General features: G+C 41.1%; 1 protein-coding gene across 1 annotated transcript; it reads left to right on the plus strand.

Annotated features, from left to right (window-relative positions):
• Nucleotides 1–1326: 1326 nt before the first annotated feature.
• On the plus strand, nucleotides 1327–16879 carry slc6a4a (solute carrier family 6 member 4a). The gene is made up of 14 exons (XM_073481128.1): nucleotides 1327–1596; nucleotides 3465–4378; nucleotides 5730–5864; nucleotides 6405–6627; nucleotides 8727–8865; nucleotides 9876–10010; nucleotides 10111–10214; nucleotides 10478–10605; nucleotides 10859–10971; nucleotides 11744–11875; nucleotides 12773–12872; nucleotides 13153–13253; nucleotides 13417–13584; nucleotides 15106–16879. The coding sequence occupies exons 2-14, from the start codon at nucleotides 3913–3915 to the stop codon at nucleotides 15178–15180; spliced, it is 2019 nt and encodes a 672-aa protein (XP_073337229.1). The 5' UTR covers nucleotides 1327–1596; nucleotides 3465–3912; the 3' UTR covers nucleotides 15181–16879.
• Nucleotides 16880–17542: the final 663 nt, after the last annotated feature.

Raw genomic sequence — 17542 nt, forward strand, 5'->3', positions numbered from 1 at the left:
CATCGAGCAGGCACCCTGTGGGATCTCTTGGGGATTTCAGAAGCTGATGCACATGAGATGATATACGGTTTGTTTTGGGGACTTTCACATTCCATTGTGAAATACGCTTTAATTACTCATTCAACATTTCACAAATGGCAATAAGGATTGCGCTAACTCAAGCCTGTGATTGCAAATATTGTTTATGCAACATGGGTTTGTGTGAGGAAGTGTTTGTGTGTGCCTGTGTCTGTCTGGACTTCTGTGTCTGCATGTGCACATGAAATATGAACGGAAATCAAAATACGACCGAGACGGAGAGATGACGACTGTTTTTACAAGGTTTTTTCTATTTCTTAGAGATTTCTTCAAAACTAAATATTGAGTTTACAAACCTCTTACTTTGCAATGTGACAATTTGCAACAGTTTGATCTTGCACAGCATATGAAACACTTACATTTTTATGTTTTCTGAAGGAATGAAAATGCAGCAGCAATAACCTGGGGGAGTATGGTTACAGATGCAAGATTGACTACACCGACCTGGGAGCTGCCCACCACTACCACAGCCTTGCACTGAGTGCAGTAAGCAAAATGATTCAGGAACTCAGGCACTTGACCTTGCAGTAACACCAGCAGAAAACTCTTTTTCTAATTTTCTAATGTGGCGTGTAGAGTATGTCAAGTGGGGAGAAGCTAACTTTTATTACTAAAGCACTGTAGGGTGTTTTAAATACACAGTAGGCAGCTTGTGAATTCAACATTTGACAGAATATCTTGTGCTTGAATATTTGAATTGAAAGCATGTACAGCAGATGTGGCACGTCACAAATGATAGGCAAAACAGCAAGTCTGTCCATGGCAGGTGTGCATGATGACACACAAACAACCTGAAAAGTAGAAGAGAGAATATGGAGGGAGGGATCAAATATTAATGAATGAAAGCAACATGAAAGCATAATGAGTTAAGGAGAAAAATTTAAAAAGAGGGAGTTTGTGCCTGTGTGTGTGTGTGTGTGCAAGACAGATGGTAGCAACTAGTACCCTGACACAAAACCCTACATTGCCACACAACTAGTCAAGGATAGGACTTTCCCTGTTTCCCATGTCTGCACTGTGTGTGTGTGTGCGCGCGCGCGCGCGTGTGCGTGCGTGCATGCTTTAATGAGAGCTCTGCCATGACCACACTGTGTCAGAGCTTCACTACAGTTCATTATTGCTGTTTGTGTTGTTATTGTATGTTTCAAACCAGGCTTCAATGTGTGCATGTCTATGCTCGCAGTGTTTTCTCCATTATCTTCTGCTTGAGCGCACGCATCCATGCATTCATCTCTGCGCGGCTGTGCGTTTCTTTAACGCGGCATGTGTGTGAGTGTGTGTGTGTGGTTGGTGAGAGAGGGACAACAAGGGAGGGAGAGAGAGAGACAGAGAGAGAGAGAAAGAGAGAGAAATGAGAGAGGTTTGAGAGCTCAATGGGCAAACACAGTGTCCTGATGTGCCGGTGCGCGCTGTTTCTCTGGCAAGTTTTTGTAACACCACGGGATTCTTTGAAGTTTGGGCAGAAGTTTCTTCTGCTGAGTTTTAGCCACCACTTGTCTTCATTTACCACCTCTTAAGGTAATGTACGGTATGTGAGTTGGAAAAAAAATACTCTGAGTGTCTTTACTTTGCTGTTAATTTTATATATATTCTGTTACTTCAGATGTGTCAGTACTAATGATTTGTGTAAAGTTTAAGCTGAGTTCACTAAGATAACATTTTTAATTTTAATTTCAATCAGTTTAACTTTGCTTGAATCTTGTTGCTATCATCTTACTCTTTCTTTTTTTAATTTTTTTCATTAAAGTCTTCTTAGTGGAACGCTTAAGGAGAAAAAAATGATGATGAGAAGTGACTTTAAAGTATATACCACAGCATCATGACGGTAAATGTTGTACATGCAGGTCAGATTTAATATTTCATCAGGCTATTTACCATTGTTTGTTTTTCTTGACCCTCTACCATGAGTTAGTGTGACAGCTGATTGATTGTGGGCTTTATGGATATCCGTGACTAAAGATAACATTTTTCAGTTACATAATTTTTGTGTCAAAGTGAATACGAGTATTTCACTTTATCCTTGTGTTTAAGTCACAACCTTTCAAGTAGAAATTGCCAGATTTCCGTCAACTTAAACAGTTCTTGTCAAAGCAGAAGGAGCGTACTCTACTTTTGCCAGTCTTGAGAAATCATATGGAAATGAAGTCATTGTTGTGACGAAGAACTTATGTTTGCATTCATCAAGTAAAAGTGTGGTTTATATGAAGAAAATGTTTGTGCTGAATGGAAGTTTAGCCTGTGTTTTCATTTCCTCTTCGGAGTCCAGGTACATGACAGGATCTTGTGTTTGTCAGATGTCAGTGTGGAGTGAATGTCGTGCCGTACAAAACTGCCGGACACTCGTTCTTAATTACGTTAATGAGATTCCATGTAAATTGAGTCTTCTTCATTCTGTAATTTACTTTTAAATGTCCCTCTCGGTTTGCCCCATTACTCATGTGATAGATATTTGTACTATAGGTTGAGTACAGTGAATTTTCTGCTGAAAAGCGGTTGGCTGAAATTTGTTAAAGATATATTTTTATCCATGAACAGCAGCCTTCCTCCTTGCCAAGTTTGAAACAAATTAAAGTGTTTAATGAAGCAGCTGCAGAACAATTAGTACTGAGTATGGTATTAAGTTTAAAGCACATTTTGTATTTTTGCTGCGTTTCATTTACAGTATATACAGTGTAAAAAATGGACATAAACTACATATTCTTGGCTCTTCAGGTCGAATATAACTTGATGCACTGATCTGAACAACAACGTAGATGTACAATGTTATAGAAGTTATTCTCTTAAATTATAGTAAAAAGTGATAAGATCTGAGCATTCAATTCAGAAATAAAGGAGATACACTTTCTGCACACCAGTTGCAGACGTGAAATTCTGTGGGTTTTTTTTACTGATCTGTTGTCTGATTGGTGCTTGTCACTGAGGGCGAACCTGTTGAGCAAATAGCTATTATTCTATCCATACCAATTTTATATTTTATATTGCTTCTGCTTGCATTAAGATACAGAGAGCGTCTCTTTCAGCACATGTCAACACTGTTGTCTTTCGAGGATTTCTCTCCTTCATCCTGCCGATGCCTGTATACATCCCCTAATTTCTCCCCATAATATGGTTTTGATCCACTAAGTATTCAAACAGGTTATGCAACTGAGAGATAGTGTGAAATAAGAAACATGAGGAGAAGCTAAGTAAATCAGCATGTCCCAGCACAATCCCCCTCAATTTGTACCATTGAGACTACGTTTCATAACTGTTTCATTATCACAGTTCAGGGGCTTATAGCATAAAGGGAACAGACTCATGTTATGTATTCTGTGTCATGTGTTCAATCAAATGTAATCCAGAGCTAAGTAACTCTTTGCCTGTGACTCTCCCTCTGTGTGTTGCAGTTTAACCCATCGCAGAGTGTCTCAGAGGACGAGCAGTTTGTGGAGGGGATCCAAGATTCTTGTAACTTTTCTCCTGGCCACATCCTGTTCAAACACATCTCTCTTCTCGTCCTCTGTCTGTCTTCGCTGCCTGCTCTTATTTCTTCTTGCTGAACAGATACATTTCAGTCTTCTCCCCCAATACACACACCTCCCCTCATTCTGGCCCCTTTCTCCTCTTTTAGCTCTGCTCTCCTGCTCCCTGTCTCCTTTACCTGTCCAAGAGGGACAATTCCGTTTTTTGCTAAATTTGTCCTACACCATCATCGCACCACTCCCTCGCTCCCCTAATCCTTCTGTTCCCCTAATGGGCACCATATCAGACAGCAGTGCCACATTCCCTTCATCGTCACTGAGAACCTCTCTTCACCCCTAACCGCCTCGCCAACACCAACATCAACACGACCCAATGGAGACAAAAGATATGATGATGACGAGCATGTTGACAATGGACAAAGGGGAGAATGAGGGAGAGAGGGACAAAGTGAGCGAGGAGGTAGGGGGAGAAGAGGAGGGGACGCAGCAGGAAAATGGCAGACTGATGCTGGCTGACGGTCTCGCAGAGAAAGGACTCAAGAGCCTGAACTCTAGCTCTGGACAACAGGTGTCCAATGGCTTCACCACTTCCACCCCTCAAAGCCCCAGAGAGGGTCCAGGGACCGAAGCAAGCTCTGCAGGTACAGCCTCTGGAGGAGGCACAGGGTCCTCTGTGCCGCTGGGAGGCCTCAGGACTCTGGTGGTCCAACAAACCAGCTTGGAGAGGCCCAGAGAAACCTGGAGCAAGAAGATGGACTTCTTGCTCTCTGTGATCGGCTACGCTGTGGACCTGGGAAACGTCTGGCGCTTCCCTTACATCTGCTATCAAAATGGAGGAGGTGAGGAGGCAGAAGAAGTTTGATCCCATACAAGAGTAAACAGGGATTTTCAAGGATTAGACAGAAGGAAAGGCTCTTTCTAGGTTTAAAATGTACTGCCCAGTATACTGTCAGCCCACAGTAGTAAAACAGTAGAATTAATACACAAATGTGTAGCAGCTGCAGTAAGTCAGTTTACTGCCATGTAACTTTTTCCATCATAAAGATGGAGGTAGATGGAGACTATCTCTGGAACATCATAATTTCTGCAAAACAGACCTAAATATAAAAGGGCGTAGACCTGTAATGAATGCTGCAGTTAACATACTTGTTTATGAAAAGCACTTGATTTAGCTCATTTCTTGCCCAACTGCAGTACAAAAAGGTAAGCTCATGTTTTCACAAAGTGAAAAAGCTGTGCTCGTGCTCGGTTACTACACAATCCTCACCTAGCAGCAAACAGGGCCTCCCTTTCTACTTTTATTGAATTTGCAATAATACAATCTTTGCAATTTCCTGTGTTCTGTGTGTGTCTCACAGAGCGAGGTAGAGATGGGGACTGGGAGACACTTGATAGAGGCAACAGTATTAATTGTGGTTTTTATGAGAACGCCTTCAGCCTCTTTCTTCTTGCTTAATAACCTGTCTCCAAGGCAGCTGCTCAATCAACCCTTATCTTTGCTCTCATGTCACAAAGCCGTGAGACACACAGCGATCCCACCCACATACACAAATGCACACATGCACATGAAATAAGTTGACGATCAGATAGAAAGAAAGAACGAAAGAGAGGGAGATGTGTTATCAAACTCTGCATGTTAGGTTGGAGAGGCCAAAGATCTGTCTGCAATCCTGCTGCTTCTCAGTTCTTCAGTGTTTGGTCTTCTAATCGCCCTTTCATCACTTTTATACTTTACTTACTTAGCAATAATGTAGCCAACATTGCAGAAGTCCTAATTTGTCACTGTAGAAATTCAAACCAAATGACCCTCTCACTGCGTGTTTCCACATATTAAATGCCAAGCGATTTGGGAAACTGGGAAAGCATGCTCTGTTGTTTTTGAATGGACTAGGGTTATGTAAATGATGAGGTACTTACAATATTTAATGATTTTTACAGAGTGCTTTTTAATGCTCTGGGTTCATTGGGAGTTATTGAGCGGAGTACTGAGATTACAGACGGAGTGTGAACGAGCAGCATTTCTCAAGAGTGTAATTGACTTTTTACTGTTAGTCCATAAATCTTTCTTTCTTCGAATTATTACCTTCTCACTTTCCCCACTGTTTCCCACTTTTCCGCCCTCTCTCCTTACTTGTTTTCTTATCTCGACCCTTAACCTTCGTCTCTCATTCCCAATTTTTCTCTGCCCAGGTGCCTTTTTGCTGCCCTACCTGTTGATGGCAGTGTTCGGAGGTGTCCCTCTCTTCTACATGGAGCTGGCTCTCGGCCAGTTTCACCGTAGCGGCTGCATCTCCATCTGGAAACACATCTGCCCCATCTTCAAAGGTAACAGGAGGAGTGGAGAGAAAAAAACAGAACAGATGGAAAAATGAATTAATAGCAATAGCTTGGATTAAAAGGTAAAAAGAGAAGATGAGAGGACAGCGAAAAATAGGAAAATTGGCAGTAAGAGAACAAAAAAGACGAAGAAGGACAGTGTGAAGCCGTCAGAGACAACTCATTTAACCTCCTTGTCCTCCTCGGTACAGTTCCCTTGAAGAGCATCCCGAGCTTCTTGTACGTCTACTGAGATGCACTGACTCTCTGTTATGGAAATTGTCACATTTCCATGCCAAATGCCAGATGCTGAGAAATGTGATAGTATGTAAATTGTTGTTGTTGGGAAATGTCACCCACTTACCCAACAGCAACTTGAATTAGCTTGAAAACACCACTGATGTCTCTTGAAGATCTGGGGAATGATTGGCTGGTGTCGAATATTACACAGACATGTTTTTAATACAATGTAGATGGGAAGTTTATGATCAAGATATTTCAAGATCTATTTTCTCCACTCTTATTATTCATTTTTTTCCACTCATCCAGGGATCGGCTTTGCAATCTGCATCATAGCCCTCTACATAGCCTTCTACTACAACACAATCATGGCCTGGGCTTTGTACTACCTACTGTCGTCATTTCGGCCCACCCTGCCCTGGACCACCTGCACCAACAGCTGGAACACCGCCAACTGTAACCGTTACATGTCCACCGACCACAACGTGTCGTGGTCCAACTCCTCCACCTCCCCCGCCGAGGAGTTCTATACGTAAGTGCATGTAAGTCGGATAGAGAGGCATAGGGGGAGCGCTAGGGAGAGGAGGGAGACGTCAAGTGAAGGAGAAAGGATGACTTCCAGGGAGAGATTACAGGGTTGGTTCTGGTGTTTTTAAGAGCCCTGACAGATTTACGGCCAGCCTTCTCCCCAAAATCCACTTCATCACTGGCTGTGAAGACATAGCAGGAAGAAGTTAATAGAATTTCATAATAAAAATCACTGATCTCATCTGAGATGGTTAGCAGTATAAGAGTGATGCAGGACTAACATATTGTACTATGTCAAGAATCAGACATATCCTCAGATAATATTTACTGTGTGACAGTCAAATCAAGACACACACACAACAGAAGTTAATGAGAATGTAGTGGCTTTATTTGATAGACTTGGGTGTTGACTCTGTCAGTTAGAAAGAGTTGTGGGGAGAGAGCGCTATAAATAGCCATCAATCGTGGCTCCTCCTAGGGAGTCATAGACGGGCCTTGACACCGGTGGCGGTGGGGTGGTGGAGGGGCGAAGCTGAGAAGCTGCATGGACTCATATGACAGCAAAGAGATAAAACAGGAAAGGTGGTTTATATATTCTTCAGCCAAGATGATCATTGGATCATAGGAAAGCCTGGTAGTGGAGCACTGTATGTGCAGATAATCAGGGGTCAGTCTTAAATCAGATCTTAAAAAAGTAATGAATTACGTTATTTAGTGTTAACTTTGTTGTTAAAACAGACGCGTCTGAAAGCCAGGCGTGATTCCATTTTCACTTCTGTTGACTAGCAAAAAAAGTGGTGTTTGAATAAATATTACAACAAACTCACTTCATCCCAAGTTAGTGTGCCAAAATATGAACTACCCATTTAATTATAGGAGGAGGTGGAGGCAAGAGATAATGAGGGAGACAGAGAAAGAGCTGATGGCTTTTTGGAATATTGGAAAATAAGAGTTATTATAATTTATTATGATAACGATAAAAAAAAAAAAGATATAATAAAGATAAGAGAAAACATAGAGTCCCTCCTTCTACAAACATGCTCTGGCATTACTGACATGAAATTTAAGTGATGATTCATATTATTCCAAGTGTTAATCAATCTTTGGCATGTGGCTTTCACTGTAATTAACTCAATTCACTCAGCTCAGTCATGTCTTTACTTTGTTTTTACTGTAAAATGAAACCCGAGCTGTGTCAGAACAATGTCTTTCTTATTCTCGACTGCTTTGGAACTCTGCAGTCTACTGGCTCAGTCTTATCAGCAGCTCACTGGACCGTGTCCGTATCTTTATCCATAGCTGACTTTTCCTAATACAGGTTTAAAAGTAACAAATTCCGCAACTCAGTCTGGCGCCAGAATTTCCTGTTTTCAGCATAAATCACGTCAGTGTTTTAGCGTCTCAGCACTGTGTGCTTAACCTGTGACCAGATGTGAACCTCGCTGCTCATTTCAGCCTCCTCCTTTTTTATGCTGTAGTGTGTTTTTACTTAATCTTGTGTAAACTTTGTTTAATAATTTAGATAAATCTGCTGTAAAGTCAGTCAAGCGCCTCCTGTATCGTTTTTATCTGGTCTCTCAATCGAGAACTTTGATTAATGCTTATTTAAACTGTGTCATGTGTGTATATTTGTCAGGGGATATCAAAGAGTTTAAACTCCTGTACTTTTCCCCACTGTCCTATTTATTTTTCTTTCTCACCCCCACTTTTTTATGTTTATTTTTCTCCACTGTTTTCTTGCTGCTCCTCTCTAAATCACATCTCATTCCTTTCATGCTGTATCCTTTTCCTCTGGTTTCTAACATCCCTGCTATCTACCCTTTCTTTGTATTCTCATGTTCTCTTATCTTGTCTGTCACTTTTCATTATTCTCCATATTCTTCTCCTTCCTTTTAACTTATTTCTTCCCCTGCCCTCGTCCACTTTTTCTTTATTTCCACAACTCCCATTATCTCCTGTCCTCTCCTCTTATGTCATTTCCCTATATGCAATTTCACCCTTTATTCTGTCTTTACTGTCTTTACCTTGTCTAACCTCTTTGCAACCCCTCCGACCTCACCTCTCTACCCCCAACATGCCTCCTGCCTCGTTTCCTCCCTCCAGTCGCCAGGTGTTGCAGGTCCACCTCTCACCAGGTCTGCACCAGCTGGGTTCTGTCAGCTGGCAGCTGGCCCTCTGCCTGCTCTTCATCTTCACCATCGTCTACTTCAGCATCTGGAAAGGAGTCAAGACGTCTGGAAAGGTAACTGAAAGGGCGCCTGCATGGCTGATGGGGATGTCAGTTAGAGTGGATGGATGGATGGATGGATTGATGGAGCCAGAGAGGCAGAGACAGGGACGGTTGTTCTCCTGTCATCTCTTCACCCTCAGTATCGTTCATCATCATGGGTGGAAAAGTGTTGTAGAGTGGTTCAAACCTTGACAGCAGGCCTCCAGCCTTCCAACGTGGACAAATCTTTCTTAAATGGTGTACATTTTGTCCACAGTTCCTGTCCATAAATTATGTTTACCATGTTTGAAAATGGTCAAATTAGGAAGTGATGGCTCCATACTACAGTGTAATTCAATAGCTGATGTAACTGTTGCACAGGGCTGCCTTCATCAGCAGTGGTTTGTTTGCACATGGAGCCACAGAATGTAGTTTAAAGTGGAACTTCATCAATTTTGTGTTGGGGAGTACTACTGCATACGTGGAAAAACTAAAGCATTTTGTGGCTCGAAAGCAAGCAGTGCAAAATCTGATTAATTGCCTCAAGTGACGTAACTTGAATCAGCAGTGGAAAAATAGGTGAGTTCACCAGACCTCTGTAGCCTGCTCATTATCTCTGCTTGAGGCTTGACATTAGCTGCTGCTAGCAAAGCTTTGCCAAGGAAGAAGAATGTGTGGAATAAAAATTATGATATCTCTGGCTCTGCTGTGTCAGTTTTGATGCTTTCTTTTTTAACTGTTCTCAGTCTGACGGTGTTATGTGAGTGCAATGACAGGAATTGGAGTACTTTTTGTAGATTGATTAAAATCTCCTTCAATTTATATAAATATAATGCAAATGTACTCCTCCAATGTGATACTCTCTATGAACAATTCAAATAACATACTGGACCTGTAGTGATGTTCCTAAAAATCCCCTGGTATGTTTTACCATTAAGGGTAACCAGTGTTACCATTTTATTCCAAAAGTGATTATTGAGTACAGATGGATATCATCCGCTATGACTGCAGAGTTGTTTGGTTTTTCCTCTTCTCCGCATCAGGTAGTTTGGGTAACGGCTACCTTTCCCTACCTGGTCCTCCTGGTGCTGCTGGTCCGTGGGGCTACTCTGCCAGGGGCCTGGAGGGGCGTGGTCTTCTATCTCAAACCTGATTGGGAGAAACTGCTTAGCACTACAGTAAGTTAGTTTCTTTGATATATCTGTTTTCCCATTGCTATTATCTTTAGACAAACTTCTCGTCTTACTCTACGCAATTCACCATCATCAACTCTCTAAGGTGTGGATTGATGCAGCCGCTCAGATCTTCTTCTCACTGGGTCCGGGGTTCGGCGTGCTCCTTGCCTTTGCCAGCTACAACCCTTTTCACAACAACTGCTACAAGTAAGAATTTTTCTCGAACACTGTATAGTTCATGCTACAAATAAATCTAGCTGCTTAACAAGCACAATCCTACTTCAGGACTTTTCTGCCTTCCCAAAACTAAAGTTCTACAGAAATACTAAATCCTCCATTGAGTACAATCTTTATAGGTGGAGCCATGACCTGACTATATCAAAAAAATCCCAGTAGTCTAATCTAACAAGTCCCGAAGGTGAATATTTTTTAAAGATTTAATCTCTTACTCTTTCCTCTCTCCATCTCAGAGACGCTCTGGTCACCAGCTCTGTGAACTGTCTGACTAGTTTTCTGTCAGGCTTTGTCATCTTCACCGTGCTGGGTTACATGGCTGAGATGAGGCAGCAGGATGTGGATGCTGTGGCCAAGGATGCTGGTAGGACAACACACCAACACAATCCCAAACAAATCATTCAAGAAATGCATCCTAGATTGACTTTACAATAATTTTACAATAAACATGCTTTGACATAATGTGAGTGTTAATTTCATATTACATTAAATGAAGCATTTAATGCACGCAATTGAAGTTCAAATACTGTTTAAGGCTAACAAAAAAGAAACAGTAGTGAGGATGAATTCAACATCAACATCTCTTTAACCTTCCTCTTAACCTTTCTTCTCTCCAGGCCCCAGTCTGCTGTTCATCATTTATGCAGAAGCCATAGCAAATATGCCTGCTGCTACTTTCTTTTCCATCATCTTCTTCCTCATGATCATTATGTTGGGTCTGGACAGCACGGTTAGTCTGTTGATTACTCATTTCAGTGAAAAAAGTTGCTGCTGTTTGCTACATGTTCTTTGTCTCCTCTCTCCTTGTTCTAATCTACCTGATTCTGTCATCGCCCAGTGTCCAGCTCCAGAAACACAGAGTTCATATTTGCCTTGTTGTATAGGCAAATGCTTTGTTCTGCTTGACTTGTATTTCTCTGTTGCTTCAGAAAGGTGTTGGGTGTTATTTGTCCTCGCTGTTCCATTTTGGATAAGAGTCAACGAAAACAATGTGACAGGACTTTCATATCAGTGTTGTGTTGCGATCTTGTCTCCATAAGCCTGTGTTTATCTGTTCTGAGGCAGCCAGCTGGAGAAACCCGTAAGGCTCTTATCACGTACCCATAATCAGTGTCGAATCAGCATCGAGGGTTGCTGTGCTCCTCCGTTTTATGACTGAGGATATTACTGAGAAACGTGTCAGCGTACTTGGGTTGTTGGATCGGCTTCACATTTTGTATCTTTATTTCTTCTTCATTGTGTGAAGGTTTTGATAGACAAGGCATCTGTGGATGTCTTTCGTCAGTGTAGTTTGGATTGTCAAAAGAGTCGTACTACTGCTTGAATGATTAGATCAAACAACTTATCATTTAGACTATTAACGCTCTCAGTGAAGGGTATATGTACAGTGTAATGTTTCCTAGAAAAGTTGCTTTGGTTTTAACTTCTCCTTTCTTCATCTTCTACCTCACTTCTTAATTCTGCAGCCTCTGATGAGTTCTTATCTTCTTATTTCTTTCCAGTTTGCAGGGTTGGAGGGGGTGATCACAGCTATGCTAGATGAATTCCCTCATGTCCTGGTTAAGAGAAGAGAGTGGTTTGTTTTTGGCCTAGTGTGTGTCTGCTACCTTGGAGCTCTTTCCACCCTCACTTATGTAAGTTCAATAGCCACATTACATACAGCTTACTATCACAAAAACATTATCAATATTATTTAAATTTGAAAATACCTTTGAATTATCCCACCTGACTGTAATTAAATCATAAATCTACTATTTAGACCTGAATACGGCTGCGCAGCTCAGTCTTACCTCCAGTTTTGCCCAGTGGCCACTCACGGTATTGTAGCTAAAAAGTATTTTCCCCTTAGAGCACCATTACACAAGACACGTCTGTGAAACTGTTGACAGGACACCGTGAAAATTTTCTTTAAGCTGAAGTCAACAAGTCTATGGGCAGAGCAGCAACTCGCGGGCTGGGCCAGCAAGAGAAACTCTACTGTCCATATTCAGTGGGCTGCATAACCAGGAAGTAAACCTGGAAACAAGAAAACTTTTTTGGCGTATACGGCAGGCGAGCAATTATCTGATTGAATAGGTGCCATCTTTGCATTCAGTATCTCGTTCTTCTTATAAATCTATGAATTAAATAGCTGCATTTTGATAATCTTCTATTAATACGAAACAGTAATTCAAAACTTCAGTTAAAACCCATAGTTTACCACACCCTCACTTCCCATTCGAATATATTATAGACAAGCTCATTTTGTTCAAAAGCATTTTAACTGTCACTGCTGTATTGTAGGTAATGTGATGGACTGTAGTTAACAATTACCTGAAATCAGATTAGAGCAGTCTCTGACCAGTAATCCGTTTATCTCCAACCCTCACTAATGTAAGGTAGTGACCAACATGCGTCTCTGTTCGACATGCGTCAAACACTCCAATGATTATCTTAGACTGCCTCATAAAGCCTCTTGCATAAGAGTCATTTCTTCACAGCTTTACTGAAATTCCTCCTGTGTCTCTCCCTCGGCTTGTCTCCTGTGTCAGGGAGGAGCATTTGTGGTGAAGCTGTTTGAGGAGTACGCTACAGGCCCTGCAGTCATCACTGTGGTCCTGCTTGAAGTCATCGCCGTTTCCTGGTTCTACGGTAAGTTTGAGGGGCGTTAATTTATTTTGATGATAATGATGGAAGTCGTGAACTATGATGCTGACTTATTACAATGATGTCATCTCCTCAGCTCTTTGTCTACTTCCCTCCTCCTGAAATGACACACACACCAGAAAGAGAATACATAAAGATGATCTCCTGATACTTGGGACTTTGTATTAATTGTGTGTGTGTGTGTGTGTGTGTGTGTGTGTGTGTGTGTGTGTGTGTGTGTGTGTGTGTGTGTGTGTGTGTGTGTGTGTGTGTGTGTGTTTTCCAGGTACCAACCGTTTCTGTAATGACATCCAGGTCATGCTTGGTTTCTCCCCTGGCTGTTTCTGGAGGGTCTGCTGGGTGGCCATCTGCCCCTGCTTTCTGCTGGTGAGGCTTGTGTATTTACACACAAACACGCATGAACACAATTTTCAGGGCAAGCACGTGAAGATACAGTAGTTAGCAGCTGTCATTTACTTTCTTGCTTTCAGGATAGTAGTTTGTCATATTTATCCTGATGTTTGTTCTGCTCTTTCCCCGCTGTGTCCAGTTCATCATCATCAGCTTCCTCGCCTTCCCTCCAGAGGTCAGGTTGTTCCACTATCACTACCCGCCTTGGACCACTGTCCTTGGCTACTGCATCGGGGTGTCCTCCTTCATCTGTGTGCCTGCTTATATGGTTTACCACTTGCTCAATGCCAAGGGTACATTCAAACAGGTACAACAGCAAGTCCTTTCTTTTCCATTCAATGTCAAGTGCATTTTCAATGTGGTTTCCCACTTGTCCTTTTGCTCAGTCCTTCTCTGTCTTACCCAAATCCTCTCCTGTCCCTTGTCCTTTTACCGACATGTCTCCAGTGACAAGGATTGGCTCTGTTGCTCTTCTTTCCAATGCGCTGTCAGGGTCTACCCTCTCCAGTGAACACATGAGTGGAGATCAGATCAAGATCAAAGGAGCAGGGAGGAGGCACAGGCTGGAGATTAGCAAGAAAAAAAAAGCCATGAGAACTTCCAGACCTCAGATCTTGCACAGACAAGCTTACACGCAGAGCATTACCTGATGACACACACACACTTACACATCCACATTCTGCAACACGTTACATTGCCAGATTTGAGGATGAAGGCTAAACTAAAGGCAACCAGGCCTGTGAGGTCAACAGCACTTCAGCATCCGAACCACCTGATTACAGGTTATATTTTGTTGCTTTGCTCCTGTAGGGCGCTGCCTAAAGTTTGTCAGGTGTGCATTGACTCTTTGTAGTTTATTTTTTCAGCAGCTTGTGGCTTACATAATCAATACAAGTACATGTCTTCATCATTATTATGATTTCGTAACAGCCTTTGGTAGAGTTGAAAGAAGGCAGGAGGACATCAAAGAGGCCGACAGACAGATCTTCTTTGGCTATTGTCCAGTATTGACACTGCCACCAGGGCACACAATGGCACTGACAGACACTGTCAACACACGGGAAGAGTGTAATTTCTTATTTAATTTTTTTTTTTAGTCAATGTGAATGTGAAAGAAGACAGTGTCTGTGTAACTCCAGGGGTAAGATGAGGCCAAGCGCGTTTAAAAGGTGCAAGTGTGTCTTTGTAGGTGGACTGTGTGTTTGTAACTAGGGCTGCTTTTCAAGATTATTTTCTTTGCCGATGAGTCGATCGATTATTTTCTTGATTAAATTGTTTTGTTGTTTGGTCTATAAAATGTTAGAAAAAGTTGAAAAAATGTTGATCAGTGTTTCCCAAAAGCCAATGTTTTGCCTTGTCCACAGCCCAAATATATCAAAGAGGAAGCAAAGAAACCAGAAAATGTTCACATTTAAGGGGCTGAAATCAGAGAACTTTTTTTAATCTTAAACTTATGAAACGGTTGTTAAATAGTTGAAATCTAATTGTTTAATCATTGCAGCTCTATCTGTTAAATGTATTCTCTCTCCTGTATGTAACAATCATGCTTCTTGCAGAAAATAATGTTTTGACCAAGTCAGGTGTGTCCAAGATTAGAACCAAAAGAAACATTTAAAAAAAAAAAAAAAAAAATGAACATGCCACAATTTTGAGAATTGATAATCGTTAACAGCACCTGAACCTGAAACCTGAGAATAAGAATATTCTGACCTGCTTGGTGGTTTAATCCTCGACAGTTTCCAGTTAAAGTTTATATCAGTTTTATTTACTCACTTTCTTTTTCTGTCCTCAATCTTTCCCCCGTGTGTCTCTTTCTCTTTACTCCCAGCGTCTGTTAAAGAGCATCACTCCAGAGCCCAGCAGTGAGCAACACAGAGACTTCATTGTCACCAACGCAATCTGACCGAACTCTGACCAAAAGAAGGTGCCACTTTAGCTGCAGAGCTATGGAGCGCCCTCTTCTGGACAAACTGCAAAACTACAGGACAAGGGGGCTACCTTTCACCATCTTTGCCTCTATTCATTACATCTCCTTCACTTGTTTTAGCTGCCTCACACCAAGATGTAGAGATAGAGGTGGAGCCAGGCTGCAGTAGCTTTGTTTTAGCTTGGTTTAGTTTGGTTCCTTATGGTTCAGTTTTGAGGTCTGTGGTGTTACTTACAAACCCAGAGCTTTTTTCCTCTTACAAGTGTCACCTAAATCATTCCATGACCGACCTTTCTTCAGGTTATACAGTTGTAACAAATATTTTATACAGCTATATAGTATAATAAGTATAATACAATCCATGTAGACCGTAAGCTGAAGACACTGCACATAGAAATGAGCTGGAGAAGACCAGATAGTTACATTTCAATCCTCTCTCACTGTTTGTGGTTGTACTTTCATATTATGCTGTTAAGTTATGCATTCTTAAATGTAGCAAAATTCAGGTATCTTTTTACATCTGTTACTGAAGCCAAATATATGACATCTGTTCTGTTCATATTTCTAAAGATGTTTCAATATTGTACTCGTCGTTTTGTTGTGTTCACTGTCAGCCTGTGTTTATTTGGTGACATCTTGGACAAACGACGGATTTGCAATGAGTTCCCTACACTGTGAAGCACTGTGTGGAAGTGACATGAGTGTGTGTTTCTATGTGTGTGTATGTGTGTGTGTGTGTGTGTGTGTGTGTGTGTGTAAGTGTGTTCAAAAGAAAGACTGTTATAATGTTCAGTGGAAAAAAAATGGATCACAGACAGAACCAATCAAGTGTATTCATTCTATAACTGCAATATGAGATGTTTATTTATTTTATAATGTATCATTGCTGTTGTTTTCACCTCCCACACTTCATTATGACAACCCATTAGACAACATAGTGCTGATGATCTGTTAGTGACGTTCTGTTGTCATACTGTCAGTAATAGAAACCAAATATGGATCAGAGCTAATAACATTATCAATGACATCGTTTAAAAAAATCAGCGTTACTGCTCTTTACTTTCAACCAAAAATTGGTGTGTTTGTGTGTGTGTGTGTGTGTGTGCACATGTGCCTGTGTGTGAGAGTGTGTATCTGTGTGTATGTAGGAGCAGGAGTTAAAATATGGCGAGTACTGTACATCATGTGTATTTACTAGTCTGGTATTGGTGTAATCTATCCTGTGAATACCTGTCTCCTCTCTCCATGGACGTGTGAATGTGTGTGAAGGGCTCAAGTGTTGTGTGTGTGTGTGTGTGTGTGTGTGTGTGTGTGCACCTTGATTAGTGTGTCGGTGCACGTATGGGATTAAAGGTGTTGAGCCCCTTTATGTGTGCATGCTGTGATGTGTGTGTAAAATGTACTTCAAATGTGTGTGTGTGTGTGAGTGTGTGTATGTAACGTTATCTCCTGTTGTCTTGTCAACTGCCAAAATATATTATGAAGGAAGTAAACTCCCTGTTGCCTCTCTCTCTCTCTCTCTCTTCTCTCCCTCTCTCTCTCTCGTACCTCTCAAGCTTATGTAAGATCTATGTATGTCAATAAAAGACTGTATTAAAAAAAAACACCTGTATAGAATAAAGATATATAAATATATGGGAAATAAAAGATAATAAAGATATATGGAAAGAAATAACCTCTTCTGTCTTCTGTTGGTTGATTCTTCTATTCATCAGTCCGTTTGACATTATACAGTATTCTATCTTCTAAAGGGTCAAGATGAGTTGGGTGAAAGTTGTTTAATGTTCAATTTTCATAGATCCAAAACTGAAAGAGAAAATAAAGTTAGGATCAAAGGGGCATAATCACAGCGGTGCTAAAAAACCCTTCGTGTCACGTCCTCAGTCATGAGAAAAAGCGCAACAGAAGAAACAAAAGTTCTGACCCAAGCTGTAGTGTTTTGCAAGTCCTGTATCCATTGTCGTAATATATTTAGTCAATTATTCATTTTGGGAATAGCATGAATATACTAATCAGAAAATGTAAGTACAGTAAAGGTGCACTGGGGGGGCAGCATATCACCAGAGTGATATTGTAGCTGCCATTAGCTAGTTAGCTCAGTTAGCTGTGCAGCTAGCGGTCCAGACAGTGACTTTGGAGCACCGAGGGGGGGAATGTCATAACATCAAAACTGTTATTCTTTCACATTCTGCAAAAAAAATATTCAATGTTTTTAACTCAAATTCTTACATACAGCACCTTTAAATAAATGTAATTTGTCATAGTAAGTTCTTTATGTTTACAACCTATAATTTCCGTCATACTGTAATTTTACCATGTTGGTCTATTCTGCATAAAT

This window comes from Pagrus major, chromosome 2, assembly GCF_040436345.1.
Source record: "Pagrus major chromosome 2, Pma_NU_1.0".
Taxonomy (NCBI): domain Eukaryota; kingdom Metazoa; phylum Chordata; class Actinopteri; order Spariformes; family Sparidae; genus Pagrus; species Pagrus major.